We start from the raw sequence: 21,567 nt of genomic DNA, 5'->3' as shown, positions 1-21,567 counted from the left end.
CCATGATATGGGATTATTCTTGCTTTTTCTGCTATTGGAACTGACCACAAAGACAATGGACAGAGGAAAAAATAACACATTTTGCAGATGGGGAGTTGAACCACAGAGAAATTTTAAGGTTATGAATGCTTTAAGCTACCATAGCTTGGTCCAGCTGCCAAGCAAAGCAATCCTATTGTTCCTTCAGCTGCTCATTTCCTTCCCCACACTGCCCCATCCCTTGTGCTGGCACAGATGTATGTGTAGTTTTACGGTGCACTGTTTTGTTGGGGAACTGATGCAACTGAAAAATAATGCCTTTCCTTCTGGGTTGGTTTTTAGCCTGATCAGTTTCCCAATCTTATTTCATCTTGTAGCCATATAAGTGCTTCTGCTAGCACAGAGGGTGGGCTATGGAAATGAAGCCTGTGAGCCTGTGAAGAGGCAAAGCTGCTTTTCTCAAAATCAGTGCTGCTTTATGTCAGCTCCAAAGTGTCCCATAAACCAGTGCTTGCATGTGAAGCATAAGATCATCAGAGACTATGCTGCTGCTGCAAGAATGATCCTTCTACCTGACTCCTCAGTGTTAGCCTTTTCTCTATGACGTGGCCATCTCCCCTCCCTCTTACTCCTCTGTAGAAAGTGAATTCTTTTTTGTCAGCTGCGTTAGTTAAGTTGTTTGTAAAGTCAAATACCAGAGCTGGTGCAAGGGAGAGGACAGGCGTGTGTGGCTGGGAGCAGAAGTGGGACCTTTCTTTTCCAAGGCAGTTGCCATTCAGTCAGCTCACTGGCCTCCTGGAATTTCTCCAGGTATTTTGGGTTTGGTCACACTGGAAGCCTCTGGCAGAGCAGTGAATTCCCTTAAGTCCCAAATTGAAGCTTAATGTCTTAAATATTTATTGCCTTAAAATGTTTGCCACAAATTAAAAGCCCTAGCACACATCATAAGGAGCAGTTAATGTGGCTTAATTACTTGATTGTTAATTTTATGTAATAGGAGATAAATGCTTCGGATTGCACCTTGCTGCTTATAAACGGAGTTGTCAGGGAAGCTGAAACATGCTTTAACACTTGTGACAAAAAATCCGCTTTAAATTACTTGTTCCTTTTAACAAAGTAAACCACTGAAATTTTATGTGCCTGATGTGTCTGCCTCAAGCTCAGTCTTGTACAGAAGCTTGTAGCAGAAATAGTTCAATGCAAAATGGTATTTTTAACTAAAAAAGAGACGGGAAAGTAGAGAAAAGCAACTGAACTCCATGAAGTGTTGGGAAGCTCTAGCATCATCGCTGGAACAGGTCCTTGACATTTGGTGGTGATGTTTCTCCTCCCACCCTTTAAAAGGTCCTCTTGCCGTTTCTGTGTAAATCCAGCTATGTTTAATTGGATTATCAGACCAAAAAATAACTATTTGCATAAGATGAGAAGAGGTTGCCTAACAGCACAACTGTCCAAAAATTTCTTTGCCTCTGAATATGCTGCAAATCATCAAAAGGATCCACCCTCATACAACTGGATACTTTGCTGTTACAACTCAGTGTAGCTATAGATCATGTGTGGAACTGTGCACCAGAACTGGGAGCAGGGAGGAGGCAGGCAAAAAAAATGGAATAGTGATGTTAATAACTGTATTGTAATGCAGATGCACAAGGGAGGTGAATTAAGGTTGCGCAGCAAAATTTAAGGTGGACTTTTCCTAAATTCTGAGTTTGCAAATCAATTTATCTTCCTCTAAGAGATTGTCTTGAAAATTTGTATTGTATTGCACAAGAACAGCTTTTGTTTTTACAGACCTCTTCTATTGCTTTTTCATGGTCATATGAAAATAAAGTTGTGTCCGTCCACTGAGTCTTGTAGTGATAGAAGACTCTGAGTTGTTTGAAAATGTGTTTCTTGACACATTACTAAACTTGTAGTGCAGTCAGCAGTTTCAGCCTGGGCAAAATTATTCTTCCTTTTTTAATGAATTTTCTCCCTATCTATAGCTTCTTGAACTCAGGTCCAGAATGGTCTCTAAGGAAGCCTCTTTTCAAGAGCTGAAGGCTGAAGCTGAAAGCTTCAAGGAAAACAATGCTAGACAGATGTCTCACCTCCTGTCTTTGCAAAACCGAATTCAGGAGATGGAGGAAGAGGCGTCTGTGCTCACCACTTCTAAAAACCAGTCTGAGCTGACAGCTCGGGTGGCATTCAAGGAAAACTGGGAACTGAAGGAGGAGCTTCATGAGCAAAATACTAAACTTAAGTAAGATTCTTGTGAGTTGAGAAACAATTTTTGTTTGGAATGACATAAGGGTGCAGTTGCCAATGCAGAAAAGTATGTCAGTGAAGAGACTATTGCAGATCATAACTCTGTTATAATGCCTTGCACAACTGTTGTACCTGAGTGTCTGGAAGGTATTGAAATTTGAATTCTGGTTTGAGTTGTTAGCCCATAAATGGGGTTCTGAGAGTTTTTTCCTTTGGAGGAGAAACAATTGTATTGCATCAGCTTGGAGTAACCTCATTGCTTACAAAAAATGAGCACAGAGAGCTCTTTGAACACAGTAGAAATGATAGTTTCGGTGTCCTCATTCAGATATTTCCATGTATGGCACTGAGGCAAATTTTTGTGCCTTTTACAGCGTGCTTGTGATGGGCAGTATCTGCAACTATGGTCTAATGCCCTGGTCTGTCCTTATCACGTGGCATCTTTTACAGTCATTTACCTGTCACTCAACATGCTATGTGGACTGTACAGTGGTGAGTGACTGTTGCTGCACTGCTCCAGTCCCTTTTCCCCTCTTCTGTGTCACAGCTGGAACTGGAACAGTGTCAAGTGAATTTCTTCCTTAGTGTAAAGCTGTACATTAGCAGTGTAATAAAGAAAATATGTGTAATTCCTAGTTAGTAGCATCCTGAAGGGGGCACGTTTATGTTTGGTTAATGGTTTGGTTAGCTGCGTGGGTTTTTTTGGGGTGATTGTTGGTGGTGGTGTGGTGGAGGTTGTTGGTTTTTTAATGTGCATACTGATTTAATAAAACTTTCCTTTAAAGATAATATCTTTAACTATACTCTTCTTAGTATAGTGTGTCAGAGCACTGATCTGTCAGTTCTGCATAAGTGCTGATATTTGAGGTCTGTGAGATCGAGACTGATACCAATGTTGATCACAAATAAAATTGATTCATGTGAAAATACTCTGAGCTCTAAAATTCCAAAGTCAGTGTCAGTCATTACTAGACACCTAGTGCTAGACACCTTGTAGACTTTTATAATGGATTTTTTCCCACCATTAGAAGGCTAATATCTATGTCTCTTTCAATACTGTCTAGTTAAGAGCAAGGTGAGTGTTTACCAGATGTCTGTGTTTCCCAAATTGGTATTTCACACAGCTCTTCCAGGCTTTGTGCATTAGAAGTGGATAATTAAATTATTTTAAGGTCTGGAGAAATCTATTGCGGTGCTCTTGTCTGTTACCAGCTGATTTGCCAAAAGCCCTGCCTGGAGAGTGCTGATGTTGATCACCAAAGATTTTAGATATGATCCCAGTGTAAGTGAGGAGATAAGACAAGAAATGTATTATGCATCCTAGTAACATAGAAAACATCACAGTCTGTGACATAATGGTTGTTAAGATTCTTTAAAATGCTTCTTCTGTGAGAAAATTAAAGGAAGAAAAGCCTCCTAGCCTGTTGCCTAACTCACTGGGAGAAAACTACCAAAATACTGTATCATACTAGCCTAATCATTACAGTGATATGATCAATTTTATGTGGCATAAATCTGTGCTGTCACTCCCAGTGGGGTCCTGGCTGCTTTGTTTTGCCAATGACACTTGTGTTGGCACTTCTGTCTGTGTTGGGACAAGGGAAGTGCTGTGAGAGAGAAATGAGCAAAATAAAAAGCTTAATTTCTAGCTCTACCAATCCCAGGTCCAGTTTGCTGTGCACCGAGTGTACCACTAGAGTGCTGGCAAAAGGGAATGGCCAAAGGGAGGGTGAGCCTGCTCTTTTGGAATAAACATTTTTGATTGGTCATGAATCTACAGTGTATGTTTTCAAAGCTTTTTCTCATCCTCAGCTAATGGTTACATGTGCCACTTAATACTAATCAACATATTGACTTAATGAGCTTTAGTCACTTAGTCTGGCCACCTTAGTATCATGTGGCACATGACCTATCCTAATCAGGTATTCAAGAAAGATTTTCACTGAAAACCACAAATAAAAGGGAAGAGCAAGCCAGAAGGCGTGAAATGCACAGTTACATTCTATACCTAGGAATATAGTAAAAAATGTTTAATAAATTCTGTGATTAGTTTCCAAGTTGTACACCTCTCCTACTGAAAATGGTACTTTTCTACTCAATAGGTTCTATTGCCAAGGTATTTTTAGAGCCTGAACTGTGAAAAGCTTTTTTTTTCCCTTTTCCTCCCCTTCTTTTTGCTCATTAGTTCTGGAGAGCTGGCAAAACTGTGAAAGAGCTGCGTTCTACTTTTTTGTGCCCAATTGCCTATTTTCTAGGTGCTAGCACCTTTATGGCCCTACTGGAGGTAATTATCGTAGACTTGTCAAGTATGTGCTTTGTACTTCAGATTGTTTATTTTTAGAAGCAGGTATGGTTCTGTGTGTGATGTGCCTTGATTTTTCAGAGCCACAGAACAGTTCATGGGATTGGTTGTCAATCTCCTACAATATTCTAACATATAGGCATGTATGTATGGCACATCTGGAGCCTCATACCTTTTCACTTCTGACATACTCCTCCTCACACAGCAGTTTAGCGACCATCTCACAGCTTAGTTTTGCTGGGGCTATAGAGGAGAGGAGGGTGCTGGGAGGTGAGGAAGCTGTGAGGCACTGTGCCTGCTGTAGAAGGCAGAGCTCCTTTGGCTCACAGTGTGTGCTGTGCAGCAGTACGTGGAAATATCCTTGTCCTGTCCCAAGCAGTAATTAATGTTTTCTATTACTTTCTGTTATCCTTCCACTCTCTTCTACTTTGCAGCATTGACAAGTGTGCTGATCTCCCTCCTGAGGCAACATCTTAAATTTTTTCATGGACCATCTCTTTTGCTTAGTGATTTAAAACCATTTAATGTACTGTGTTTGCACTCACTCTGTGTTTTCTATGATTGATTGCCAACCTAGAGAGGAAGAAATCAGAAAACAAAAAAGAATGAGTCCAGAAATGACTAGCATGCCCACCTTGAAAACTGAGAATAGTACTATGCTTTGATAGTTTCAATAAAATATTTGCTCTGGAGAGCTGTTTGTTGATATCTCATGTCTCATTTTATTCTAATGTTCAAATCGTTGTGAAGAACTTGCTTTAGAAAGTACCTTGTTTCTCAATTGGAAGCTCAATAGTTTTGTCTCTCACTCTACCACTGAGTACTTCTCTTATGGGTGTTATCTGAGAGGTACTGGAGTTGATATTTGGATTGCACTAACAGTAATTTTGAACTTTGTTTGGTTGGCTATTTGTTAATCTGTTTCTTTGTAATTTTTCAGAAGTGATGTTCAGTGTTGCAGCATCATGAACAAGATATGAATTTACACATTTACTACCTATGCAGACTGTGGCAATGCTCGTTTGCTGGACTTGTCTTTGTGCCTGGCAATGGAAGGGATATAACCATATTTATGGCAATGAGTTAAACTGTCCACTCTGTTATTTGGTTGTTTGTTCTTATACAGCATTTACAAACCAATACCTGCTGTCAATGTTGCTAACAGATGTTTCATGTGGGATATGTATCCACATGATAGGCACCTTTTGAGAGTGATGAAATTGATGACAAAAAGCTGCCTTTTCTTCCAACTTTTGTAGTAGTCCCTTGATGTTTTCTCTTTTAATCAATCCCTTTCATGGGTGGTGTTTCTCTGAAAGACTGGATGTACAGCAAAGTAGTGTCTCCCATCTCTGTCTGCTTCTGCTGGTAAACTTCCCTTCGCAGGTACTCCAGATGTCCTTCATTTCCATTAGTCCAGAGGGGCTTCTCTTTTCATGGAGCTTGTGATCAGCACCGTCAGCTTCATTAGAGGGGGGATGTGAAGTGCTTTTAGCATATTTTTACTATAATTGGATCACTCTCTTCCCCCTTACTTTTTCTAAGCTTTTGCTTGCAGCGTCCACTCTCAGTATCTTGAGGGCGCTGTTTATTGATATCACCTGGTTCTTGTGTTTCATTGAAATCTTGTGCTGAGAATGAGGTTGGGATTGTAGAATGTTCTTTGAAGAGCTAGTCAAAAGCAAAGATGAAGAAATGTTTACACATAAGGCAATGACAAAGGTTATATGTATTAAATAACAGACAGAGAGAGTTATATGTAACTTTAAAAATTAATTTTGTGGTATGCAGAAGCTAGCAATTATCTTGCGATAATGTCTTTTGCTTAGAATTCTGTTTCAGAGAACATTCATCCTGATGTGCCTGGGTTGTTTTTTTTTTCTGTCTGATTAGTAAATATTTGAGTAAGTGCGAAGAAAGCATGACTCAAGCTTCTAAAATCAGCAGAAAGTATGAAGAGCTCCTTACACAGCTTTCTGGATTCTTGAACACAGACATCAGAGAAAAAGAGAAACCACAGGAACATTTAATGTCAAAGGTGATTATGTGTAGTCAAGGGTTTCTGTACAGAAATTTAATAGAAGAATATTTGGTTGTCAAAGAAATAGAGCAAGCGATGAAGACAAGAATTGTTATGTTAAATAATGATTTGCAGGCAGTGCTATGATTTAAGACAGATTTTTTTTTTTTTCATATTGGGCTGATTTTCAAAGGTGCTGAACACTAATAGACCTCAGTGAATGCAGTCTGCTCTTATCTGCATTAAATGTTTTATCATCCTGTAGTTCCCAAGTACAGCCCTGATTAGATACTTGGTTGAAAGCTTTCCTGAAAACATTAACACTGGGAGTCACTAGGTGACGTGTAAACTGTACCACTAGAACTTAACACTTATCTTGAGCCAACATATCATTAAATAGAAACATCTGAAATGGCATGCCCTAAACCAACGTTAACTATGCCCTGTAACAAGATGCTGTAAATAACTGTGTGGTGTTTTTGAGACTTAATCATAAAAGTTTATTATTTCTCTTCAGAATACTTCTGAAGCTCCAAAAACTAACCATCCATTTAGGAAAGAAAAATTGTTTGTTTACTCTCTTAACCTTTATGCTGCTGAAGGACAATTTTTCCTAATTTTATATATTTTTTCTCATGTTCTGTCTAGTCTTTGCTATCCCTATTTTTCTTCACTTGAGAGCCTGCTAGGTATTTTGGGAGATTCTGTTTCATTATATTCATATTATTACAAGAGTTCTGGCTATAAGGAATACTTAATAAATTAAGATTATCTAGGTATGTATCACATTGATTTCTTAAAGTACTTGCCCTCATAATAATACAAACACATAGAAATTTTAATAGATACTCTAACAAAACTTAGCTAGTTATCATTAGAGGCAAAAATGTTTGTATTAAGCTGTAACTCTTACATGCTTTATGCTAAGGAAATAACTGGAGTTTAAAAAAAGTACATGTTGACGTCCTGTTTTAACAATGTAGTAACAAATCTGGTTGGGAAATATAATTTGTGCTGAAAACTTTGTGCATTAGGAAAATTTAGCAACTCATTTTTCTGTTTGGGGTCATGGCACATCTACTCAGCTTCTTTTCCACATTGTGGTTTTATTTAAGACAGAATTGATCTGCCTTAGTCTTAACAAACATCTTGCCAGTAGGAGTCGGGGTATATTTTTTACCTTACGCACTCTTTGAAGTGCCCATATTTATCTATTCTACTTCTTGGAAATAGCATAACGTACCAAACCAGCCCTAGAATCCTGGAAATGACTCCTTTTCCCAAGGTGTCAGCTGCCCTTGAATATACTTATGTAATAGCTGTTAGTAACTCAAATCTCCCCATGCCTAAAAAGTTTCAGGCTTAAAATGCAGCTTTCAGTTTCCTATTCCAACGAGAGGCATAAATCTTAACAAGTCATACTGAAAATGTCTGGTTTTCACATGAAGTTAGCTACATGATCTGTTTTCATTTTCTGATCTGCTTCATGTCAAGCACAGATAGGCAGCGACAGTAACTCTCCACCTGTTTAATAGATCATAGAGACTGTGTGGGAGTAAATCTGAACTACATTACACTAAGGTGTGGGTTTCTGGTGGGAATATGGTTCTCATTTTAATTTCCTTTCTACTCTTTTTAGAAAGGAATAGTAGCATGCAATTATAAATCTGACCTAGAAGTCACCAGAAACACCATGTCTTTATTGGGATGATTAAGACCAGGCATACTGGGATGACTATATATCATTATTAAGTGCTTTTAAAAAGTTACTAATATTTTAATTATTTCTCTAGGTCTCTGAAATATGTAAAGAAAATCTGACACTTAAAGACCAGGTTGCTACTCTTCAAGAAGCTATCAATGTCCATGAAATGGAGTCTAAGGCTAGTAGAGAAACTATCATGAGGCTTGTTTCAGAAGTGACCAAGGAGCAGAAAAAGGCAGCAGGATACTATCAAGACATGGAAAAACTTAGTAAGGTACATAATTGCATGACATGTATGTTTGTCTAGTTTTCAAATGTTTTCTCAAAATTTTAAATTTTCAATAGGAGTTTTATAATAAAAGAAAAATGCTTTCAGAAATGCTTTCTGAAAGACTTCTGACTATTAGATTCAGAGCTTCTTGGAAACTTCAGAATATGTGGAGATTAAACAGTAACATAGTGTAAAATAGATCTGATCTGATTTAGATTTGATATTTTCCAACGATGCTTGCAAATTTATATTTTTATATAAATAGCCTTAGTTGTGCTTGCACATCTATAAAGAGATGTTTATAGAAAATATATAACTTAATATCTGAGGCACAAGCATGAAACAATGAAAAAATGCTCTTTTAAAGAATATTTATGTGATATTGCAAGTTTTCTGAGGATTATTCTACTCAGTTTCTTTAAAAATTCTAATGAGAAATTGAAAGGAATTGATAGAACACAATTTTACTTTTTCTCTTAAGGAACTGGAAGTGTCTTGTCTTCCAGACACCCTAGATTATCTTGTTTCACTGCATTATGAACTTGTATTTCATAACTGTAAATACTTAGTTGGCTCATACCCAGAAAACTCTAGGCAGTAGGATGGCTCTTCTAGGAAAGCATTGTTTTGTTGTGGGGAACACATAGAGGAAATCTCTGCAGCAGGAATAATGCTGAAATGAGAAATATAAATTAAGTTGTAAATCAAGTATTCACCAAATTAATCTTGATATGATTTCGAAAGGAAAAGGATGTGACTTAAGAATTTAATTGCTCCAGGAGAATTCACTATTAAAAGTTTTTGTACATTGCAAAGAATGGATGAAGAAAATAGCTTCTGTAGCAGTTTCCCTTACTACTCTGTACTTTGAGCGATAACTGGCAAGGGAGCAGTTTACTAAAACCATAAGGAAAGTTTTCCTCAGGTACTAGAGCAGTGTGGTTAAAGCTGATAGCCAGAACTTAAGAAAATAGGAGAGAAACTTAGACTTAGTTGTGTGTGACTGAGTTTGTAGAAATTTTTAACACAAAGGCAACCTTGTGCATTAAATTTTCAAGTGTAGTGTAACTCTTTCCCCACCCTCCTGGCATTACTTTTTTTCCTGAACAGAAGAACACCACAATACACTTTAAAGAATACAGTGTTCTAATTTGGTTGTAGGCAAAATACTTAGGACATGAGAAATAGGTGACAGTGTGCTCTGAGGAAGAAAGAATTTGTTGTGGGAAAGATAAATATTAAGAACCACAAGGGTCATAAATTTTACTTACTGCTGAAAATACTTCTTACTAAGCTTGTAAAATTTTCTAAGATTCAAATGGGACTGAGAGAGAACCTGCACCAAAAACTTAAACAGGTCATTTTTGCGAACATTTTGTTCTCATACTTCACTTCAAACACAGGTGTGTGAGTAAGAGCAGAGTGTAGTTTGTTCAACTAAGCCAGAATCAGGAGATGTTTTAAACCAAGGTAAGGGCTTCATTTGTGACTTGTTTCGCAAGTTTGCTTTGACTGCCTAAACATTTCCAAAGTTGAGCTAGTTTTATGAGAAGTATTTTCCTATTGTTATTGTGCACACGCCAAATACATAATTTATTTAACCCATTTTACAGAGATGTCTTGCTAAATTATTGGCATTTCCTTTCAAGGAAGCCTTGTACCAGCAGGGCTTATCTAGAGACTGCAGATTTCTCCAGTGCTGTTTCAGTTTAGCTACTTAAATTTGCAGATACTGAGTAAATCTGTTGAGAAGGTTTTGCATTCACAAAAGCATATGAAGAAATTCAGTATTGAAAAAAATAAGTAGAAAACCAAAAATGCTCCAAATCCACATACCTAAAGGAGGATGTATGGCATCCCCTGTTCCCCTTAGGGGTGTGGTTACAGGAAGGGCATCTGGGGTACAAAGTCAGTTTGACTTGGTTGTATACTTTGCTGCACAGTTTAAGCACATGAACAGTGTTGCACATGTTGTGACATGTTCCCCTGTGGAGGCAAAAAGCCTCCATACTGTTCCTGTGGCAGAAGACACTCACATGGTGGTGTGTTTCTGGACTGTTTCTTGAGCTTTAATTAATGGAATTGCCTGTAGCAGTTTACCCAGCACAGGCTGAGTACAAGTGTCTCTTGCCTGTGTTTGCCTGAAGCTCCCAGGGCCAAACATATTGGCCATCTTCTGTATTACAGATCGAGATGGTGGCCTGTTTCTCCCAGTTTTCTCTCAAAATTCTTCCTATGTGTATAGATGCTGCTCCATCAGTCTTCTCCAGAGGGCCTCAGCCACCTCCCTGTTCCCTGCCACTTCTGAATCATTGCCAGTTTTTCTTGCCAGGTAGTCCTTTGCTTCTGCTCCTTGGGATTTCTATGAACTCCCTCTTTCGAGAAGTTGCCTTTCTTTGTCCTAGGAGGAACCAGCTATCTAATGATCAATTAAACAGATTGTAGATTCTGAAACTCTTGAAGAAAACAAAAGCCAGCCGGTTATGTTTTAAGTTATATGTGAGAGCAATTCAGACTCTACTTTAGTATATCTGATACTTGAGTGTTTGTTGCAGGTAGCTGGTTTTCATTTGAGGAGAATTAGCAAGTGAACGACAATTTTTTCTCTTCCTGTCTCAGCCTCACAGCATCACAATAGCAAACAGCACACCACAGAAACCAATACAGTCTTGAAACTAATATAAGTAACAAAAGCAAGCCACCAAACTGTTCTTGTAATGTATTACTTTTCTTTTAGAATTCTTAACTTCTCACGTTTCTGACCAAATATTGCAAGGGCTTGCTCCTGGAATTCTGTAAATATTGTGCATACCTTTATTCTGGCAGTGCTGTATATCAAATTTGCATTTAATGGAAAATAATTTTTAAATGCTGCCCAGGTTTCTAGACTGAAAATCAGAATACTTGTTATTTCTTTCTGTATGTCCAGACAGTGATTATTGATTATGATACAGAATCATAACATTCATTGAGAGTGTCTGTAGGTCCTTAAAAATGTCTCATTTGCTCTATCCAAGTTTCTTTCTAGTATTTAATAAATTCCTATATGGTATTTATGTAAAGTATAGAAGAAGATGCATATATTCTTCTTCCAGATGAATTTACCTTTCATACAGCTTTGCCATTGATGAAATGCAAGAACTAGTAAACTGGCTGGTTCTGTTTTACATCTTTGCTGATGATTCAACCTGGAAATATTTGTGATTCCTCCTGAAGTGTTAATTAAAACATCTGTTTTGCAAAGATGTTCACCATACAATGTCTTTAAAGAACATATTTGAAATATAATCAAGTGACTTTAATATCAATATATCTGCATGTACTACTGATGCAAAAGTAACCAAAAAATATCTTCAGTATTCAAGACTGACCTGTATTAAATTGTTATTAATTAAGTATCATCTAATCAGTACAAATTTATCAGCCTCCTTTTCTGCAGACTAAACAACCCCAGTTCTCTGAGCTACTCATCATAAGGCTTGTGCTCTAGACCCTTCACCAGCTTCGTTGCCCTTCTTTGGACATGCTCCAGCACCTCAATGTCTTTATTGTAGTGCAGGGCTAAAAACTAAACACGGTATTCAAGGTTCAGCCTCATCAGTGTTGAGTACAGGGGGATGATCACTTCCCTGGTCCTGCTGGCCACACTATTTCTGATACAAGCCAGGATGCTGTTGGTCTTCTTGGCCACCTGGGCACACTGCTGGTTTATATTCAGCTGTCTGTCAAACAAACACCCCCAGGTCCTTTTCTGCCAAGCAACTCTCCAGCCACTCTTCCCCAAGCCTGTAGCATTGCACGGCGTTGTTCTGACTCAGGTGCTGGACCCAGCACTCAGCCTTGTTGAACCTCATACAGTTGACCTCGGCCCATTGATCCAGCCTGTTCAGATTCCTCTGTAGAGTCTCCCTACCCTTGAGCAGATCAACACTCCCACCCAACTTGGTGTTGCCTGCAAACTTACTGAGGGTGCACTCAATTCCCTTGTCCAAATCACTGATAAAGAGATTAAATGGAAGTGGCCCCAATACTGAGCCCTGAAGAACGCTAGTTATGACCAGCCGCCAACTGGATTTAAATCTATTCACCTCCACTCTTTGGGCCAGGCTATCCAGCCAGGTTTTCATCCAGTGAAGAGTTTAAGCCATGAGCAGCAAGATTCTCCAGGAGAATGCTGTGGGAGAATGTGTCAGAGGCCTTACTAAAGTCTAAGTAGACAACATCCACAGCCTTTCCCTCATCCACTAAGCAGGTCACCTTTTCATAGAAGGAGATCAGGTTTGTCAAGCAGGACCTGCCTTTCATAAACCCATGCTGACTGGGCCTGATCCCTTGGTTGTCCTGTACGTGCCCCATGTTGGAGGATCTGGTCCATAACCTTCTCTGGCACCAAGGTCAGACTGACAGGCCTGTAATTCCCCAGATCCTCCTTCCAGCCCTTCTTGAAGATGGGCACCACATTTGCTAATCTTCAGTCCACTGGGATCTCCCTGGTTAGCCAGGACTGCTGATAAGTGATGGAAAGTGGCTTCATGAGCACTTCCACCAGCTCCCTCAGTACCCTTGGGTGGATCCTGTCTGGCCCCATAGACTTGTGTGTGTTCTAAGTGATGTAGCGGGTCACTAACCATATTTCCCTTTGGATTATGGGGGCTTCATTCTGCTCCCTGTCTTCCAGCTTATGGGGCTGGATACCCCAACAACTGGTCTTACTATTAAAGACTGAGGCAAAGAAGTACCTTAGGCTTTTCCTCATCCTTTGTCACTGTGTTTCCTCTTGCATCTCATAAAGGATCATGATATAATTCAAATAACCATCTCTGGTCTAAAAACCCTCTCAAATTATTTAATTTCAAAACAGATGAAAGCCCAAAAGCCCAGAGTTTCCTCTGGAAGTGTAATAAGGACATTGGTTAACACACGGCTGCTCCAAGAAATAAAAGGGAGGAGAAGGACTTGTGGTTGTGCCAAGGGTTGTAGAGTGGGATATGCTAGTGAAGGACAGCAGATATGCAGGAATCTTTTTCATCAGTCCAAATAAGTGTTGTCTAAACTGCGCAAGTGGCCAGTAGCTGATGTGTGGGCAAATTTGCGGAAATACTTTTGGCCATATATCCTCTCAGCTTCCATCAGTCTGGGACTTCCTGATTCAAAGGCTGCATCTTGATGTTAACAGCTACTGCTGCTATATGATACATTATGAATGTTTCACATAAAATCTCGTGAAAACCCTTTAGAAAATGGCCCTGTCATTATTAGTGAATCTTGACCAAAAATAATCAGTAATTCCTCCAGTTCTGTAAGTGGAACAGCCATTGGTTCCTGAAAGATTGTTAATTAAAGCTTCACAGTGCTTCAGAGGGCTCACTGGAAAGACAAGCCTTCATGTCACCCTCTCTTCTGAAGGTGTTTTGTGGGAAGACCTTTGCAGAGTTCTGAAACTAAACCTTGCCAAACTTGCAAGTCCCTGAGCTTGATTCCAGCATGCAAGTGGATAAGAAAATATAGTTGGATTCTTTTTAGTATTGGAAGCCCAGAGATTTTAAAAATTCATGTAAATAAAAATAAATTTGCTCAGCAGTTTAAAATTGAACAAAATCATTCCTAGGGCCAAAAATTTTAGTACAAAAAGAGAGTTTTTATACCTTCTTTGCTATTTTTTTTTTTTTTAGAAGGTGAAAGCTGGTGCTGAAGATAAAAGTCAGTGTTATCATAACCTCATCTGCAAAGCCACAATAGTGGCTTTTTTAATAGTGTGGGGCATACTTCTGTAATGCCATGCATGCAAAATAATTAGAAAAAAAACATTTTCACAGCCTGTTTTAATCTATTGCATTAGATGAAAGGAAAGATCTTAACTTTTGCAATATAAAGTTAGGTAAATGAGCAATTAAATTTGTGTTTACTTACAACCATAATAAACTGCTGCAGTACTTTTGGGAGGTGGACCTGTTGTGTTTTTTCTGAATCTACTTCAGTTGTACTGGTGGGGGTTTTTTGGTTTTGGTTTTTGCTTGGTTGGTTGGGGGTTTTGTTTGACTTTTTATTTTTTTTTTTTTAGGAAGGGAGAACTAGAGGAGGTAATTTAAAGCTCTGGAAAACTGAGTGTGGGATCACTTTGGAGTAGGCAGTGTTCACTCAGACATTCTAAGGAAATTCAAAGTGGAAATAGATTAATTATTATTTATAGTATGTAAACTAAAACTTAAAACTGTCTCAGAAATAGTGACTATTTTGACTGGTATCCACTTTTAAAAAAATTATTATTGGATGAAATGACAGACCAGCAGACATGTATGCATAGAACATGCTAGTTGAAATCTTGAGAAATATGGAAAAATACAGTATATTAAGGAAGAGTTATCACAGTTTTTTAAAAATGTATTGTAGATATTGAGATCAACAGTGAGGATATGTATTCATATGTATTGTTATTTAAAAGATCTTATCCCTTCTTGTTTCTTTTCTTTCATCTGTCTGCCTGTTTAATGCGATTGTATCTCCTTCATTTTGTTTTGCAGTGTTAAATACAGTTCTTTTAGCTGTTCCTTATAAAAGAGTCCCTCTCTTTCTCTGCTTAAAAGGCAGAAGTAATTTTCCCCACCTGTTACAGCCTGAATGCATTTTCTGTGAATGTGGCTGATACAATACAGAACACATGATTTCTCATGAGGGAGGCCTTGTCAGTGTTCTGTACAATGGTTTGGGTACTCTTACATCTTCTCTAATCTACCACAGGTAGGGGTGCCAGCAGGTGAGTGTGCGTAAGCTGTGTCCCAGCCTGAGTGGGTAGCTTTATGTATGGTACTGTGCTGTATGAGCCCTTTTCCTCTGACCTCAGATAGTTAAAGAACCCTTGGTGTTGCTTTTTATGCAGGTGAGTGTGGCCATGGTAGATCTCCTGCATCCCTGGTGTCTAACACAGGTGTCATTGGCATGGTCTATCCTGGGTAAATCCACCTAATTCTGTTTTCTTTGAACATCCATTTCTATAATTATTCCTGTTTTCAAAATTTGTTGTGTGTCAGTGGCTTTTTTGACCCTACAAGCTGCATATCAAACCCTTTATATAATTCAGAACCATGGGACATAAGCCATAAATGTTGAGGAGCCAAAGAGAAAACATGAGCTGTTGCAGTTTCATCTTTTCAGTCTTAAGTGATGGAAATTGTTTTATCTGCCTGCACCAATCACTTAGGCTCTTAGGGGTTTGCACGTAGTTGGGATCCCACCTTTACATGCCACAGTTCCTAAATTTCCAAATGCTGTTCAGTGCTTAGGCTGACCTTGCTGAAGCTAGCTAGTGTAAATGCTCTCCAAGAGAGGTTTCAAGGAGGACTGTTCAGAATTTTAATGTTTTGAGTGTTACGGCTTTTCATTCTGTAAATTGCTAGTTGTGGTTTGGTTTTTTTCCAATGTTTGGGCATAAACGGGCTGCAGTTCCTTATTTTATACCTTGATCTTTTGATTCAACTGTGTTTGTTTGCAGATGTTCACAATTTGAAAAAAAGATTCTAATTAGGTAAACTCCCTCGTACTGGCAAACTACTTTTGCACTGCCTTTCTGAAAGAAAAGATACATAGTGCTGAAAACTGTAATTGAAATAAACCACTCTTTATTCTTTGCTGTAATTACCATAATGTAATTCTGAGCACAGGTGGGAATTTTATATTAATGGGACTTGTTTAGAATACAAAACAGAGAATGGCAAGGAATCATGCCAACATTTGTTTCCAAGAGAGTTCTACAATTACGTTAGAAAGGGGTAGTAACAAATAATTTCCTAAATGACAGGGTTTGTTTTGGTTTGTTTTCATTTATGTGTTTGCATGTTTTTCTTTTTGAAGCTATTTAAAAATTTTAGTATTTTTAGTATTGTATGTTTATATTTTATTTCCAAAGTGCCTCCCAAACTCCTTTTTTGTCCATCTTCAGTGGTGATCTCGATAAATACACTGCTAGATTTACTACTTGATTGGCAAGTATTCCATTAATACAGATGACTTATTATGCTACACAGCAAGCACACATAGACCCTGAGAGACCCTCAAGTGGTCACCATATTCACAGCTGCTCTGGGAACAATTCTTTAACTCCAGGTACACGATCTTAGTTCATATCAATCCACCTAGTGAGTCTCTACTAAAGAAGTGAAACTTCCACAGAAATTCAATCACTCTCTATAAATATGCTATCCTCTAACACAATTTTTTGTCTTGCCATTTGTTCCTATCAGTGAGATAATACCCCAAAGAATAAAGTCTTAGTCTTTACTATACTTTTAGTTGATTTCACTGCAAATTTTATTCTTGTATATGAAGGTGTAAGCACTCTTAATATTGGTACTGTGGGTAAAGGAAAGAGGTTCACAAGCTGTCTGAATGAGAGGTATGATTTTTTCTTTATGTTTACATGGCTTATTTTTCTTTCACTTTTCTATCACCATTTGTTTTTGCATCATGGGTCAAGGTACACAGTTCTGTCTGTCTGTTCTGCCCTGTTGGGTCAATATTTTCTATACAACTGATGTAGAAATATATGTACTGTATATTTTTTCTGCTTTCCAAACTGTGTCTTGATTCATCAGAAGGTAAAGGGAAAAATAACTTTTAAAGTCTCAGGGCTTAGAAGGAAAGGGCCATAGGTGTCAGAGGTTGAGTGAGAACCATGACAAAATGCCAGAGATCTGAGGATTTCCCTGAGCAGTAAATCCTATGGGCTATTCAACAGGTAGCCTTATTTTACAGTATCCTGTCGACCTACTGACGATGATGTAGTCTTTTTTTTTTTTTTTTTTTTTTTTTTTTTTTTTAAAGTTACAAGGATATTAGCTAGAACTGCCATCCCATTAGTTCTTCCCCAGTCATGCTTCTGCACACCAACAGCCCAGCTGGGCAGCAGATGGGGGCAGTTGTAGACTCTGTAGAAGGACACATAGCTCGTCATTGACTTTCTTCTATTCCTCAGGCAAATTTGTGTAATAGGGATTTTGCTTTCTTCAGATGATGACATAGCTCAGAATACCTTCCTTTTTGAATATTTTTCTGACTGTTTCACAATCTAAGGGTTTATTCTTTGAGGTGAAGTTGACATTTGAGCATTTCCACCATACTTTCTGCTATCTTAACATCATTGTCTTTTTTTTTTTTTTTTGGCCTCTCACTCCCCATTTCTATGTGTAAATAATCTCAAGAATTTTTGTCACATTCAGGTAAATTGATCTCGGAGATCATCTCTAATTCTGCTCCTAGCACCATATTCAGAGTTTGTATGTATTCTTTTGGTCAGCTCTGAATTACAGAATCACAGAATCATCTAGGTTGGAAAAGACCTTGAAGATCACCTTGTCCAACCTTTAACCTAACACTGTTCTCAGCTACACCACATCCCTCAGCGCTATGTCAACGCAAACTCCTAAACACCTCCAGGGATGGGGACTCCACCACCTCCCTGGGCAGCCCATTCCAACTCCTACAACCCCTTCTGTAAAGAAATGCTTCCTAATATCCAGTCTAAACCTTCCCTGGTGTGACTTGAGGCCATTCCCTCTTGTCCTATTGCTTGTTACTTCATTAAAGAGACTCATCCCCAGCTCTCTGCAACCTCCTTTCAGGGAGCTGTAGAGGGCGATGAGGTCTCCCCACAGCCTCTTCTCCAGACTAAATCCCCCCAGTTCCCTCAGCCCCTCCTCGTACGACCTGTGCTCCAGACCCTGCACCAGCTTCGTTGCCCTTCTCTGACACACTCGAGTCATTCAATGTCCTTTTTTTAGTGAGGGGCCCAAAACTGAACACAGGAATCGAGGTGCGGCCTCACCAGTGCCGAGTACAAGGGTAAAAGTACATTGTTCAGTCAGTTGGACTAGATCACTGTAGGTCTTTTCCAACTGAAATATTCTATGCTATGCAATGCTATCCTATTATTTCCTCTCTGAGGTATAGTACTTTCGCTTTATTTGTGTTCCATCTTGTTTACTGTTTTCTAATCATATTATCTGAGTAAAAAAAAAAAAAAAAAGATTGTGATAGTTTCACAATAAAAAATTGGTTTTTGTTTACATGCAAATATTATTCATGTACTAGTTTTTGCAGGCCTCTGCAAGAGTTTAGTCTAAAGTGTGATTGATGAAAGCAGCTTTGGGCTTTCATCAGTTTCAGTGGGAGTTTTCCTATGAAGCCCTGATATTGAGCCCATATGAGCAATATGGATCCTGATTTCTCTATCTGCAGTACCTGCTTCTGAGTTATTCCCTGCTTTGTGCATGGAGGAGAGGGGTTATAACAGGTTTTAAAATTCTGGTTTAATTTTTCATGTATTTTAGGATCTTGACAGCGCTGTAACAGGGAGACAGAGTTTGGAGATGGACATCAGAAACCTCCAAGATAAACTGACTGCTAACCAGAAAGTTTTGAATGCCTCAAAACAGGAACTACACGATCTGAAGAAATCTTCCACTGAGCTGGATGGAAACTTGAAAAGCAGCAGAGAAGAGGCCAGGACTGCTCAGAGCTCTTTAGTGACTTTTAAAGAGCAAATTGCTACCCTACTCAGCGATGGATCTGCAATAGTTAAACCTTCTGAGAAAGACATTTTGGAGAGGATCCAAGAAATAAATTGCAAAGAGGAGAATAAAGAAATAGTAAGTCAGCAACTACTGCACTTGCCTGAAGTGTGTGTGTGTGTTCTCTTTTGATCCTTTTTCAGTTTATTCATCTCTTAGAGTGTTGGTTCCTTCTGCATAGGTTTTGAGATTACAGAAACGTTTAATTTTGTTGTCTATTGATTAGAGATAATAGGTGAAAAACATCTAAAAGTTTTGTTAAGTAGGAAGCGGTCATAAATTAAATTAATAATGGATGTTGTTAACAAGAAAAGACATGGAACGGTCTTTCAGTTAAGACATTGAAATTTGGTTTCAGTACCACTTAGCGGACATCAAAAGTGACTGCATGGTTGCTATGATTTAGTGGAACATGTGAACAAGTATGGATTTGCTGCTACAATAGTGACTTCAAGGACTGACTTCTTTCTCAAAGCAGACATAATTGATGAGTTTCCCTAGGCAACTTCTTTCCCTTCAACTCTCAAAACCTGCATCGAAAAAGAAAAAAGTATTTTTACACTTATAGTTAAACATTGTTCAAACTGTAACTGTTCACCATCCAGGAGAAAGGTAATAGGATGTCAGCTGGGTATTCTAATGCTTTGGGTCGAGCCGTTTTGGCTGGTAGTGTTTGCAAAGGCGTGTTTGCATGCACAGGTAGAGAAGGGACAGCTCCAGAGGAAGGCCAGAATGCAGTTTGAGCAATGTCAGTATCCTGACACTGCACTTAAGTTTCTCACTTGTTTAAGAGGCATATATTAATTTTGTCAGCAAGAACTATTATGTAATTAAAAGTCACACACTAAATCAAAAGCTGTTTTCACCAAGCCACTGAAAAATTTCTGTGTCCTTGCTAGATTGTGAGATTCTAGCATCTTCTGTTGATGTGATAGTTTTTTATGTTAGCAAATGTTTTTGTACTCCGTCCAAGATTGGAAATAGCTCTTGAAAATATCCCTGTGCATTTTGATTAAATATTTTGTTAAAAAATACAAAACAGGTCCCCTATAGCATAGTTTGAGAGTCAATATGCCAAATTTCAATGAAAACAAACTTTGTGAAATTATTAACATTTGAAAGTTGATCCACTGAAGTGGAAGTCTGGTGGCAACTTTTTAATATAGAAGCTCTTTACAGTTTTTCTATGTGTCATGGAGTGTTGTTTTCATAAGCAAAACATTTTCAAATTCAAATCTAATGAGAATTTTATGTTCACATGTGTTTGTATTACTTGTTTCAGCATACAGTATACTCTGTTAGATGTTGATTATTTTGAGAACTGCTGAAAAAAAGGAAATTGTCTGGTAGCTATTGAGTAAAAAGGTTTTTTTCCTGGGAATGCTTTCAGGTAACTTGCTGCTTTTGTAAGATTCAGATGCAGCTAAGTTGGTTTGTGAACTACAAACTGGCTGCCATGAGCAGCCAGTTTCACCAGGAGAATGCTGTGGAAAACAGTGTCAAAGGCCTTACTAAAGTCAAAATAAACAGCATCCACAGTGTCTCCCTCATCCAATAAGCAGGTCGCCCTGTCGTAGAAGATCAGGTTTGTCAAGCAGGACCTGCCTTTCATAAACCCATGCTGACTGGGCCTGAGCATCTGGGTGTCCCGCACGTGTTGTATGATGGCACTCAAGATGAGCTGCTCCATCCGCTTCCCGGGCACTGAAGTCAAGCTGACAGGCCTGTAATTTCCCAGATCATCCTTCTGACCCTTCCTATATATGGGCATCACATTGGCCAGTTTCCAACCTGTCGGGACCTCCCCGGTCAGCCAGGATTGCTGGTAAATGATGGAAAGTGGCCAGGTGAGCACCCCAGCCAGCTCTTTCAGCACCCTCCGGTGTATCCCGTCTGGTCCCATAGACTTGTGTATGTCTGTGTGATGCAGCAGGTCACTGACTGTCTCCTCCTGGATTGCAGGGGGGTTGTTCTCCCAGTCTCTGTATCTGGCTGAGGAGGCTGGATTCCCTCAGTACAACCAGTCTTGCTATTCAAGATTGAGTCAAAGAAGGCATTAAACACCTCAGCCTTCTCCTCATCACTTGTTACCATGTTTCTTCCTGCATCTAGCAGGGGATGGAGGCTCTCCCTGGTCTTTCTTTTGCTGTTGACAATAGAAACATTTCTTGTTGTCCTTGATTGTTGAAGCCAGATTAATTTCCAGCTGGGCGTTAGACCTCCTGATTCCCACCCTGCATAGCCTCACAGCATCTTTGTAATCACTGTGAGTGGCTAGCCCCTTCTTCCAAAGGCTGTAAACTCTCCTTTTCTCCCTGAGTTGCAGCCAAAGCTCCCTGTTCAGCCAGGGTGGTCTTCCCTGCCACCGTCTTCTCTTACAGCACCTGGGGACAGCCTGCTCCTGTGCTATAAGACTTTCTTCTTAAAGTGTGCTCACATAAAGATATGCGATGCAGAAAAGCATAAAATGGGGAGGTGGGT

The 21,567-nt window shown here is 39.0% G+C and overlaps 1 protein-coding gene across 3 annotated transcripts in view; it reads left to right on the top strand.

Moving 5' to 3' along the window:
* Positions 1-21,567, top strand: part of CCDC170 (coiled-coil domain containing 170) — a 42,759-nt gene that overhangs the window by 8,419 nt on the left and 12,773 nt on the right. For all 3 annotated transcript variants that reach the window (XM_026845996.1, XM_026845998.1, XM_026845997.1), the window contains 4 exons: positions 1,965-2,221; positions 6,422-6,566; positions 8,342-8,527; positions 18,847-19,164. In XM_026845996.1, the coding sequence (XP_026701797.1) occupies positions 1,965-2,221; positions 6,422-6,566; positions 8,342-8,527; positions 18,847-19,164 (906 nt within the window). The remainder of the gene's footprint in view (positions 1-1,964; positions 2,222-6,421; positions 6,567-8,341; positions 8,528-18,846; positions 19,165-21,567) is intronic.

Source organism: Athene cunicularia (genome assembly GCF_003259725.1).
Source record: "Athene cunicularia isolate RWA chromosome 3 unlocalized genomic scaffold, athCun1 chr3_part1, whole genome shotgun sequence".
Taxonomy (NCBI): Eukaryota; Metazoa; Chordata; class Aves; order Strigiformes; family Strigidae; genus Athene; species Athene cunicularia.
Note: the sequence above shows the minus strand (reverse complement) of the source record. Positions and strands in the feature narration are given on the sequence as shown.